Source organism: Xyrauchen texanus, chromosome 37 (assembly GCF_025860055.1).
Source record: "Xyrauchen texanus isolate HMW12.3.18 chromosome 37, RBS_HiC_50CHRs, whole genome shotgun sequence".
In the NCBI taxonomy this organism is placed as follows: Eukaryota; Metazoa; Chordata; class Actinopteri; order Cypriniformes; family Catostomidae; genus Xyrauchen; species Xyrauchen texanus.
The window spans coordinates 19,762,343-19,775,703 of record NC_068312.1 but is presented as its reverse complement, the minus strand read 5'-3'; the positions used below and the strand labels follow the sequence as shown (position 1 = coordinate 19,775,703).

The 13,361-nt window shown below is 38.2% G+C and overlaps 1 protein-coding gene across 4 annotated transcripts in view; it reads right to left on the bottom strand.

Moving 5' to 3' along the window:
- LOC127630743 (dedicator of cytokinesis protein 8-like) overlaps nt 1-13,361 on the bottom strand; it is a 73,921-nt gene that overhangs the window by 18,125 nt on the left and 42,435 nt on the right. For all 4 annotated transcript variants that reach the window (XM_052108483.1, XM_052108485.1, XM_052108484.1 and 1 more), the window contains 11 exons: nt 13,206-13,301; nt 12,903-13,052; nt 12,655-12,768; nt 12,267-12,422; nt 12,011-12,147; nt 8,785-8,948; nt 8,408-8,559; nt 6,420-6,602; nt 6,089-6,221; nt 5,731-5,818; nt 3,912-4,008 (listed from right to left, as the gene is read on the bottom strand). In XM_052108483.1, the coding sequence (XP_051964443.1) occupies nt 3,912-4,008; nt 5,731-5,818; nt 6,089-6,221; nt 6,420-6,602; nt 8,408-8,559; nt 8,785-8,948; nt 12,011-12,147; nt 12,267-12,422; nt 12,655-12,768; nt 12,903-13,052; nt 13,206-13,301 (1,470 nt within the window). The remainder of the gene's footprint in view (nt 1-3,911; nt 4,009-5,730; nt 5,819-6,088; nt 6,222-6,419; nt 6,603-8,407; nt 8,560-8,784; nt 8,949-12,010; nt 12,148-12,266; nt 12,423-12,654; nt 12,769-12,902; nt 13,053-13,205; nt 13,302-13,361) is intronic.

The following is a 13,361-nucleotide window of genomic DNA, read 5'->3' as shown; positions in this document are numbered from 1 at the left end:
CGACTCCAGGGGTGGTAGTCAGCGCCAATACTCGCTGAGCTACCCAGGCCCCCAAGTTTAATTCTTTTGAACTAATAATGCTTAATGTGGGGGGCCTGGTAGCTCAGCGAGTAAAGATGTTGACTACCACCCCTGGAGTCACAAGTTACTCCAGCCAGGTCTCCTAAGCAGCCAAATCGGCCCGGTTGCTAGTGAGGGTAGAGTCACATGGGTTAATCTCCTCGTGGTCACTATAATGCGGTTCACTCTCGGTGGGGCACGTGGAGAGTTCTGGGTGGATGCCGCGGAGAATGCCGTGAAGCCTGACATCTCAGATTATTACATTGTCTCTTGTTTGCTATGATCAGCTAATGTCACACAATCTACAAAACGCTATCATTCAGGTAGAACTACTTTTTCGACCACTAAAGATAGCTTCACAAATAATCTTCCAGAATTGTCTCATACATTCAGTAAAAAAAGTCTAGAAGAACTTGGAGGTAATAACAAAAAATATAAATACAATCTTCTCTAGCACTCTTGATAGTGTCGCCCCCCTTCGATTAAAGAAAATTCAAGAATAAAGCCCCGCACCATGGTACAATGATCACACTCATAATCTCAAGACAGCAGCTCGGAAAATGGAGCACAAGTGGAAGAATACAAAATTAGAGGTATTTTGCGGTGCATGGAAGTATGGTACTAACACTAAAAGGTACCAGGTCAGCATATTTTAGCAAACTTATTGAAAATAAGCACAACTATCATAGGTGATTATTGGTTAGGAATAAAGCATCAACTGAACCAGATATTCCGTCACAGCACAATAGTAATGACAACATGAATTTCTTTACTGATAAAATGTACATAATCATAAGTAAATTTGGAACCATGCAATCAACTGTCACAGTACCTCAGAAAACAGTGTCTCATAATCAACTACAATCCTTCGCTGTCATAGGTTATGAAGAGCTAATAAAGCTGAATAAAAAAAATACATCTAAAACCACAAAATGTACGTTAGATCCAATACCAACTAAGCTCTTAAAATAGGTATTCACTGTAATCTCAGAACCTCTTCTTAATATTATGAACTCTTCGCTATCCTTTGGACATGTCCCAAGAAACTTTAAAATGGCAGTTATCAAACCGCTTATTAAGAAGCCACAGCTTGATCCTGGAGAATTGGCTAATTATAGACAATTTCAAATCTCCCATTTATGTCGAAAATACTAGAAAAGGTAGTGCCCTCACAACTATGTTAATTTCTACAGAGAAATAGTATATATGAACAATTTCACTCAGGATGTAAGCCCCATCACAGTACAGAGACTGCACTTATCAGGATTTAGGCCCCATCACAGTACAGAGACTGCACTTATCAGAGTTACAAATTACTTGCTCTTATCATCTGATCGCAGCTGCATTTCACTTCTAGTGCTTTTAGATTTTAGTGCTTCCTTCGACACCATAGATCACAACATTCTGTAAACCATTAGCATGGTTTAGGTCCTAATTATCAGACCACTACCACTTTGTATGTGTAAACGAGGAATTGTCAAATCAAACACAATTTAAGTATGGAGTGCCACAGGGATCATTTGCCTCTGCTTTTCTCCTTATACATGCTTGCCCAAGGAGATATTATCAGGAATCATGGAATAAGTTTCCACTAATTAGCAAAGTGTATCAATTAAATCAATGATTGAATGGCCAGAAATGTCCTTCTACTCAATCCCGACAAAACAGAGGTACTAATTATTGGACCAAAATCCTCTTACAAATAAGCCGCTACAATATAATTTGACTTTCGAATGGATGTACTGTTACTTCTACAGCAAACAACTTATGTTCTGTTATAATTGATACCAACTTGTCCTTTGAAAATCTTATTTCCAGTGTTTGTAGAACAGCATTCTTCCATCTCAGAAATATTGCTAAGTTACGACACATGCTCTCTCTGTTGCTGATGCTCATTCTTTCATGACCTCAAGAATAGATTAGTGTAATGCATTACTGGGTGGATGTACTGCAAGTTCAATAAATAAACTTCAATCGGTTCAAAATGCAGCTGCCAGAGCGCAAACTACAACCAAGAAATATGATCATATTAGCTCCATTTTATCATCGTTATATTGGTTATCTGTTAAATTTCGTATTTTAAAATTATGTTAACTACATACAATGCTCGAATGGTCAAGCTCTGCAGTACTTCAGTGACCTTCAACCACGCTATATTCCATCACGTTCATTACGATCACAAATGTCTGGCTTTTTAATAGTTCCTAGAATAACAAAATCCACAAAAGGAGGTAGATCCTTTTCCTATTTGGCACCTAAAGTATGGAATAGTCTCACTAACACTGTTCGGGACACAGACACACTTACTCAGTTTAAGTCTAGACTAAAGACTCATATATTTAGCCAGGCATACACATTATTTATACATCAACTCACAATCAGGCTGCTTTAGTTAGGTCTGTATGGAACCAGAAACTTCTATCAAGATCTATAACTCTGCATAAAAGTAATGTCATCCACGCTAATATTATTCTATTTAGTTCCATGTCTCAACCTTGGGATTCATATCTTGAGGTTACCAGAGCCGGCCAGATCGTTCCTGCTTGGTGTCGGACTCCACTGCTACAGTACGTGTCGCTGAGTGATGACAAACTACAGACGGTGCTAGCCAAACATCACTTCAGTCTTTTACGATGGACTTCAGAGGATGAACTGATGCCAACTCCAACTGTAAGACATCGGATACTTCATATGCCATTGTCTGAACTTGGATTTAGGATGGACCACACCAAACCTCACCGAAATGACCTGCTGGTTGAAATGCAATGCACCTCATTGATCTCTGCCTGCATCACCTTTGTCTATTGATGGACAACACTCTTGAAATGGAATACATAGACTAAAGTTGAATTGCTTACAAAAGCCTTCATCAGCCAACTAAATGGGACAATTCATCTATGTGAATTTCTGCAGTTAATCCAGGATGGACTTAATGAAGATATTAGTCATTAATCTTTCAGTTCATTAAAAAAAATGTTTTAACTCTGGACATTTAACAATTACTTAGTTTAGTAATTTATACCATGATTTGCACTGCACAGAAAAAACTAATATAGGTATTATATTCATGATGTTAGCCAGAGGGGAACTAGCCCCCACAGTGAGTCTGGTTTCTCCCAATGTTATGTTTCTCCATTAACCAACATCTTATGGAGTTTTGTGTTCTTTGTCCACATTCGGCTTACTCACTACGGTTTTAAATACAATCATTATTTAATTATTTATTTTTTATACACAATTTACAATCATATTTAATCAAACTACACAATGATCACTAAGACGTTATAGATATTCCAGTAACATTTTTTGTTAATGCATGATTTTCTGTAAAGCTGCTTTGAAACTATCGGAGTTGTGAAGAGCACTATACAAATAAATATGACTTGACTTGATGGTAAAATTACTTCTTTTATGTCAAAAGATCAAGGAAATTTTGATTCCTCATGTCATAACCCCTTTAAAATAAAAACCAAAATATAACAATACGTAAACATTTTACGTTAACATGATTTTAGTGTGATAAAATCGCTCGCTAAACATATCTGTAAAGTTATATCCAAGATTACTACTTTGTCATCATGGCAACGTAATGCCAGTAAACCCGGTGTACATTGTAATGCTGGAAAATCTCAGATTTTATCACACTAAAATCAAGCTAACACGTTTAATGTTTACATCTTGTGGCTATTCTTTAATAACATTGTCAGTACCTTACTGTTACTGCGCTTCTGTTCCATGAAAACAACAAATTGAAATTATTTTTGTGGTAATCAATATTATGCCATAAAGGCTGTCAGTTGAGCTTAACTTGTATTGAACCTGGAACATTCCTTTAAGTATCCCTCTTTTACCTGTACTATCATCTCCAGTAGGTCAAGGACTATGAGATTGGTCTCAGTGGCCAAATTCCCACTGATTATGGCCTCTTGATCCAGCTCTGCTTTTGATCTGAGAAAACAACAATACTTCTACTACTTTTCAAACTATTTTAGAAGCTGATTTAGGCCATGGAGAAGAGGCACACTGCAGGTCACAGTTGAAGTCAGAAGTTTACAAACACCTTAGGCAAATACATTTAAACTCAGTTTTTCACAATTCATGACATTTAATTGTAGAAAACATCCCCTGTCTAGGTCAGTTAGGATCACTGCTTTATTTTAAGAATGTGAAATGTCAGAATAATAGTAGAGAAAATTCTTTATTTCAGCGTTGATTTATTTCATCACATTCCCAGTGGGTCAGAACTTTACATATACTTTGTTAGTATTTGGTAGCATTGCCTTTAAATTGTTTAACTTGGTTCAAATGTATTTAGTAGCCTTCCACAAGCTTCTCACAATAAGTTGCTGGAATTTTGGCTCATTCCTCCAGACAGAACTGGTCAGTAAGCTGAGTCAGGTTTGTAGGCCTCCTTGCTTGCACATGCTTTTTCAGTTCTGCCCACAAATTTTCTATCAGACTGAGGTCAGGGCTTTGTGATGGGCAATACAATACCTTGACTGTGTTGTCCTAAAGCCATTTTGCCACAACTTTGGAGGTATGTTTGGGGTCATTGTCCATTTGGAAGACCCATTTGCAACCAAGCTTTAACTGATGACTGATGACTGATGTCTTGAGATGGTGCTTCAATATATCCACATAATGTTCCTTCCTCATGTAGCCATCTATTTTGTGAAGTGCACCAGTCCCTCCTGCATCAATGTACCCCCACAAAATGATGCAGCCACCTTTATGCTTCACGGTTGGGATGGTGTTCTTCGGCTTGCAAGCCTCACCCTTTTTCCTCCAAACATAACGATGGTCATTATGGCCAAACAGTTCAATATTTGTTTCATCAGACCAGAAGACAGTTCTCCAAAAAGTAAGATCTTTGTCCACATGTGCACTTGCAAACTGTAGTCTGGCTGTTACAGTATATGGTGGTTTTGGAGCTTTTTCCTTACTGAGGAGTCTTTCAGGTTGTATCAATATAGGACTCGTTTTACTATAGATGTTCTGGGATTGATTTGTACTTTTCATGCCAAACTACGTTCATCTCTAGGAGACAGAATGCGTCTCCTTCCTGAGTGGTATGATGGCTGCGTAGTCCCTTGGTGTTTATACTTGCGTACTATTGTTTATAGATGAGCGTGGTACCTTCAGGCATGTGGAAATTGCTGCCAAGAATGAACCAGACATGTGGAGGTCCACAATTATTTTTCTGAGATCTTGGCTGATTTCTTTAGATTTTCCCATGATGTCAAGTAAAGAGGCACAGAGTTTGAAGGTAGGCCTTAAAATACTTCCACAGGTACACCTCCAATTGACTCCAATTAGCCTATCAGAAGCTAATGGGCTAATTGCCTAAAAGCTTGACATCATTTTCTGGAATTTTCCAAGCTGCTTAAAGGCACAGTTAACTTAGCGTATGCAAACTTCTGACCCACTGAAATTTCATATAGTCAATTTAAAGTGAAACAATCTGTCTGCAAAAAATTGTTGGAAAAATTACTCATGTCATGCAAAGTAGATGTCCTAAACGACTTGTCAAAACTATAGTTTGCTAATATGAAATCTGTGGAGTGGTAAAAAAAATGAGTTTTAATAACTTCAACCTAAGTGTAAGTAAACTTCTGACTTTAACTGTATATAGCTTTGAACTGTGAAATGATGGTACTATTTTAAGCTCACTTGTCCTGCCTGTCATTTGTCTGGCGCCACTGTGTCAGGTCTTTCCTCCAGCGTAGGTTCTCTCTCTGACGCATCTTCCGGTCGGTACCTTGAACAAGACACAGCCGACACACCAAAACAGGACATATTTGGAAAACATCTAAACAAAGGAAGTCTGGGGACTGTAAAAATATAAAAATAGACAGCAAATGAAAAATAATTTGAGCGTATTGCAGAAAACAACACACTATTCGTTCTTGTACATAAATTGTTTATATACATAATAAACTTCTTTTAATACGTAGGTTTGTAGGGTTAAAAAAGTTGGACTTGTTCAGTTTCCTCTTGCCTGCTGATATTTATTCATTCTTATACTTACGTTCACCTCCCACCCTCTTCATCATCTCCCCCCTGGCTCCGATCCCTCCTAGCAGAGCCTCCTCCAGACGCACCTTTGCCTGATGAGACTTCTGCAGGGCCTGTGTGCTCACCTTATCAGAACTCTGCTTCCCCTACATACACACACACACACACACACACACACATAAATACACCATGTGATAGTCTTCAAATGACATCAGAAATGCCATTCAAAAGACTAGTCTTCATCCATATTAAACTAGCTTTTGTCTCTGAGGTTAAATAGTTGGTCGCTTCTAAAGATTAGCTAACTATCAGAGACAGTTACTGATGCAGCATTGTGTTTTTACCCTGTACTCAAAGCAGGAGACGCAGATGATGAGGAGTTCCAGCAGACGGCTCAGCTGAGAAGAAGGCATGTCCACTGTCCAGCGCTGGATCAGACGCTGGTCTGCATTCTTGCTAATCCACAGGAAACACATGAGCAAATTGCGGCTGGTCTCTGCCGTCAACATGTTACTCGTTTTCCCTGACTGAACACAGAGAGATTGTCAGAGAATTCCGATGAGACATATAGTTTCTTTTTAGGGATATCTTGGATAAACAGACAAATATCCACACTTATTACAAGGCTCTTTAGAGATGCTGGACCCACTTATATTAAGGATCTTTAACTACTATGTACTTAAGAATTTGACACAATGTACAAACTATGTACATACGTGTTGTTGAATTTTACGGCAATTAAAAGTACCTGCATTTAATTACATCTGTAGTTACACTGTTAACATTATCCCTCATCCTAAAACTAACCCCTACCCATTTGTATAATGGCCACTAAACTGTATCATTGACCGTTGTCCAAGGTCAATTGATTTACTACATAGCTGGGCTAATTATTTTTTTTTTTAACTCAACATTTCATGTCCATTTATTTAATTATTTGATAAGTAGCTGTGTAAAATGTGGGATAATGTACAATCAGACACTCATTAGAGCAAAATAAACCCCTTCCTGATCACCAAGTTGCATATGATATCTATCATTTTGAGTCACTTTGACCCAGAAACACACAGAGTTTTATGCACTGTAGTAAGACGGAAAGCAACTGAAATGGATTATATCAGCCAACATTAAAATGATTGTCTCTATTATCGTCACTGGTTTGGAGGAGAAACACAACATATTTTTAGAAGGCCCAAACTTTCCTTTTTACTTCAACACATAAAATACTCAAAATATGCTTCTGAGTCAAAGTGATTCAAAATGATGGAGCAGGTCATATTAAAGGAATAGTTCACCTAAAAATGAAAATTCTCTCATCATTTACTCATCCTCATGACATCCCAGATGTGTTTGACAGTCTTTCTTCAGGCAGAAAACAAACAAAGCTTATTAGAAGAATATCTCTGCTTTGTAGGTCCATACAATGCAAGTGAATGGTGGCCAGAATATTGAAGCTCCAAAAAGCACATAAAGGCAGCATAAAATTAATCCATAAAACTCCAGTGGTAAAATCATTGTCTTTAGAAGTGATATGATAGATGTTATGTTTCTTTGTCTGACATGACATGACTGTTACAGATACATTTTTAGGAATTTTGTTCCTGTTATCCAACATATCCATATTATCCAACATAGCCACTTCTGCCATTACATAATATACTGTATTTGTGTTCTTTATATAACGGATTTGTAATAGATTTGCACTACGTGTGTGTATGTGGGTATGTATGAAGGTGTGTGTCTTAGTGTATGTGCGTATATGTATAATTATTTATTTTTCTTCTTCTTCTTCTTTTTTTTTTTAATCATCTTTGTCTTGCTGCTGTTTTTGTATTGTTGTGCACTGGAAGCTCCTGTCTCCAAGACAAATTCCTTGTATTGTAAGCATACATGCAATAAAGCCGATTCTGAAATTCTCCTCCCTGGCTTGTAGGTGGCGATATGCACAAAGAACACGAATCATCAAAAACAAAAGAATTTGAAAGTCAAGTGAAAGTGGACATTTACAGAAAAAAAAAACATGCTTGAATGTTGATCTTTTCTCTCCCACACCTATCATATCTCTTCAGAGGAAATTGATTTAACCAATGGAGTCACATGGATTACTTTTATGCTACGTTTATGTGCTTTTTGGAGTTTCAAAGTTCTGGCCACAATTCACTTGCATTAAATGGACCAACAGAGCTGAGATATTCCAATAAAAATCTTAATTTGTGTTCAGCAGAAGAAAGTCATACACATCTGGGATGGCATGAGGGTGAGTAAATTATGAGAGGATTTTAGTTTTTTTGGGGGGGTAAACTAATTCTTTAAACTTCATTCTACTATTTACCACAGAGGCCATAGACACCAGTGCGTTTCTCGCCAAAGTGTTGAAAGGATTTCCAGCGATTGCCATAGCTACAGACTGATTGATGGGGATAACACTTTCAGGGTCATCCTCAGGCCCACCTGACTTGCCTTTACCACCACGAGAGTCAGATACTGTGGAGATAACAAAAATGCACACATACAAACCATGACTCTGACAGGTGTAAAGAACATGATCCATTTCAAACTACCTTCATGCACCACCAGAGAGCCATAATTAAGCTCTTTGGCCCACTGGCTAAAAGCAACTATTAAGTCTAACTGAGATTAACAACTACATTATCAAAATCGCACTCTAGGGTGAGAACTCTTCCAATGCCTCACTGTGGAAGGCAGTACCTGTAAAGTCAAGGTAGTTGACGGAGTCAATGATGATGCTCACTAGGGGGAGGTAGAGAGCAGCAATCTTAGCCTTGACCTCTGACCTTGAGCAGCGCTGGTCCAGATCATGAGCACACAATAAACTGTATGTGGCATTAATGGCCTTTTGCTGTACTTTCCCTCTGCACACACATACAGAAAAAAAATCAAAATAGAATTATTAGTCTTGCACACTTGTAAACTCAGTCTGTTTCTATTTTCAGTCTTATGAAAGGAATAAAACACCCAGAAATTACAGTTTTCTCATCATATATTCACCCTTATGTCATTCTAAGCCCATATGACTGTCTTATGATAGCATTTTTGAATGGAATGGAGCTAAATTTAAGTCATTATTCACTGAAAACCATTGATGCGAATGGATCACTGAGTTAATGCGAACTGATCTCTGAGTCAATGAGTTGAACTTGAGAACCATATCCATACAATTCATAAGAAATCATTCAGACCTGTCCTGTGAACAGGATTGATCGATTCATTGAAAAAAAATAAAAGTAGGAAATATCTATATAGTAACCAGAATGGGCATTTTTCAACTATACTGGATTTGCCTACTACAAAGAGATTCCCTGCTTTCATTAAAGTGGTTGAATGAAAATGCTGAAAACGCCCACTGATTGGGGAATGCCCATTTTTGTTCAACAGAGACTCCAGTCTCCATATATCAGACACTGCTACTTTTCGCACAAGCGTGTCAAGATTTTCAGTGAATAATGACTTATCGGACACAATCGATATCGTATAGTTTCCAAAGAACTGGAAAAATCGCGTGGACCTTTTTCATTCTACTTTGTGGACTTTCTTGTTATTTCACAGCTTTACACGACTAATATATATATATTGTGTGTGTACAGTACTGTGCAAAGGTCTTAAGCACATAAGATGTATCACAAAAACATTTATCTTATCATAGTTATGTATATCTTCAGCTTTAGTGTGTCAATATTAAATATAAATGTTACACTCCCAAACATTACTTTTGTAAATAGAATTGTTTAGGATAGAAGAACAGGGAGCACTGCAACAGATGTCATGGCCCCACAAAACATTGAGTCAGTCTGGGATTAAATAAAGAGACAGAAGCAATTGAGCCAGCCTAAAAATATAGAAGAACTGTGGCAAATTCTCCAAGAATATTGGAACATCCTATACAGGTGTACCTAGGAGAATTGGTGCTGTTTTGAATGCAAAAATTGATCACACCAAATATTGATTTAGCTTTTTTTTATGTTTGCTGGACTTTGCATGACATTAATTGATAAATGAAAACTATTTATGGCATTTTTTTTAAGACATCCTCAATATGCAACATTTTTCACCAGTGCCCAAAACGTTTGCACAGTACTGTGTGGGTGTGTGTGTGTGTGTATACACGCACGCACGCACTGCACTGCCACGCTGACTGCACGCCACGCACGCACGCACGCGCATGCACGCGACGCACGCACGCGACGCACGCACGCACGCACGCACGCACGCACGCACGCACACACACACACACACACACACACACACACACACACACACACACACACACACACACACACAGCCAATAGTTTGGAATAATGTACAGATTTTGCTCTTATGGAAAGAAATGCCTTTATAAAAGAATACTTGTATTGACCAAAGTGGCATTCAACTGATCACAATGTATAGTCAGGACATTAATAACGTGAAAAATTACAATTTGAAAACAATGTTCAAAACTACTTAAACTACTTCAAAGATTTCTCATCAGAAAATCTTCCACGTGCAGCAATGACAGCTTTGCAGGTCCTTGCCATTCTAGCTGTCAGTTTGTCCAGATACTCAGGTGACATTTCACCCCACACTTCCTGTAGCACTTGCCATAGATGTGGCTGTCTTATTGGGCACTTCTCACACACCTTACAGTCTAGCTGATCCCACAAAAGTTCAATGTGGTTAAGATCCATAACACTCTTTTCCAATTATCTGTTGTCCAATGTCTGCGTTTCTTTGCCCACTCTAACATTTTTGTTTCTCTGTTTCAAAAGTGGCTTTTTCTTTGCAATTCTTCCAGTAAGGGTTGCACCCCTGAGTCTTCTCTTTACTGTTGTACATGAAACTGGTGTTGAGTGGGTACAATTCAATGAAGCTGTCAGCTGAGGACATGTGAGGTGTCTATTTCTCAAACTAGAGACTCTGATGTACTTATCCTCTTGTTTTGTTGTACATCTGGGCCTTCCACATGTCTTTCTCTCCTTGTTAGAGACAGTTTTCTTTGTCTTTGAAGACTGTAGTGTACACCTTTGTATGAATTCTTCAGTTTTTTGGCAATTTCAAGCATTGTTTAGCCTTCATTCCTCAAAACAATGTGTGGCAGGGCGGAGTGCGGGTCCGGGTCGTGATCCTACACACCTGGTCCAGTATTAGGCTAATTAAGCCTCCGTGAGGGATAAAGGTCGACTGCAGGGGATCGTGCGGGAGAGAGAGATCGTTTACGGACATGTCCGTCATGTGTGTGTTTATGTTGTCTTTTAAGTTTATCATTAAACTATTATTTATATTGAAAAGCCGGTTCTCGCCTCCTCCTTTCCATTGATCACGTTACACAATGATTGACTTACGAGTTTCTAGAGAAAGCGGTTTCTTTTTTGCCATTTTTGAAGACATGCCATTATATTGCACACTGTGGCAACTCAAAAACAAACACAAAGACAATGGTAAGCTTAATTTAATGAACCAAATAGCTTTCAGCAATGTTTGATATATTTTCTATATATGATATATATATGTGATTTTCTAGTATCAAATTAGCAATGTAGCATGATCACTGAAGGACAAGGTTTTGGAGTGATGGCTGTTGGAAATGCGGCCTAGATTTTATCAAAAATGACTTTTTTCAAATAGTGATGGTGCTGTTTTTTACATTACTTTGTGATTAGTTGAATGCCACTTTGGTGAAATAAAGTAACAATTTCCTTCTGAAACAGCAAAATCTGTACATTATTCCAAACTTTTGGCGTCATATATATATATATATATATATATATATATATATATATATATATATATATATATATATATATATATATATATATAAAATACATATATAATATAATATCACCTTTTTTGTTGTCATATGGTTGGTCATATGGTTGGGAACAACATGAGGTGTGAGTAAATCATATTTGGGTGAACTATCTTTTTAAATGTGACTGACCCCTCTGACTCAATGTCCAGTGCAGTGCTGAGCTCAGTCAGCTGCAGTCCGGTCAAGTAATGTCGCTGCTTAAAGTCATGTGACAGATCAAACATGGCTGCAATCTTACTGTCCTGAAAACTGCATGAGCTGGAGGTCTGGAGAGAGAGACAGACAGATTCATCAGGACGCACTTTGTTTCCAAACACTGAGCTGTCCGAGTTTCAAATCGGCTGTATTAGATACAGTAACACACCGGAATTGTTTATTTGCTGACCTGTGAGGAGACAGATGGGGAGGGGGAGGCAGGGGCAGAGGCAGGGCTACTGAAGAACAGGCTGAGGTTGAGGTAGTGCTCGTGACTGCATAAAACCCTCAAAAAATCCAACCTAATACTGATCAAAGTCGACATGTTCACACTCTTCGCTGCCATCTGAGAGAAAGACAGAGAGGAGAAATAAAATAAGAATTGCCAGGGGTAGGTACAAATAATATATATTTATTTATGTCGATTATTTTCTGTTTTAACTAAACTCTGTATTTAGACTGAAATATTGCTCTGAACTGCTTTGCAACTGTCCTTTAAAAGCTGTACTGAACCAAGCAGTTCTCTATGATTTCATGCTGTTAAGATAATCATTATTAAAGGAGATGAGCATCCTTGCCTGGTTGCAATAATTCTTCACAAGCTGAAACACAAAGCCACGGTCCATCAGAGACATCAGATCATACAGGAAGAAAGCCAAGCTGACGTTAACCTTCTCTGCCTGCTCAAGCTCCTGAAGAAAAACACACACAACATCTTTTCTCATGATCACTGATGAATAACATCTCTCCATAAGGCCTTTAAGTTTAATGTGTTACTGAGCAGATCAAAGATTAACTGTTGTACTGTTCAGGTGGATTCAATCACCTTCTGCTGTTTTACTAAAATATTCCCAATTTCAGCAGTGACTACATTGACAATAGTGGTGATGTCATCTTTGAAGCGGTCTGAGAATCGATTCCTACGAGGTATTGCCTTCTTGTCCAGCTGAGACACGTGTTGACACATGCTTTTCACCTGAAGTGTGTACACAAAAATCCACTCAGTGGGTACTAACAACACTCTAACAACACAGAACATCTTAGAATTTACATTTCAAGGTGAGACAATTTGCTCATGTACAACATTTACATAGTCAATCAGTGTATCCCCCCCCAGCAAATCTCTTACAAGAAGTTCAAAAAAGAACCAAGCGTATTTGTAGGCATTCTCTCGGCACACCCCAGTGCTGACCACCATCTGAAGAACCAGTTCTTCATGGAACAACTAAAAAGAGTCAGACAAAGATAGATCAGCTTATTCAGAAACACAACCTCTGCCAAGTAA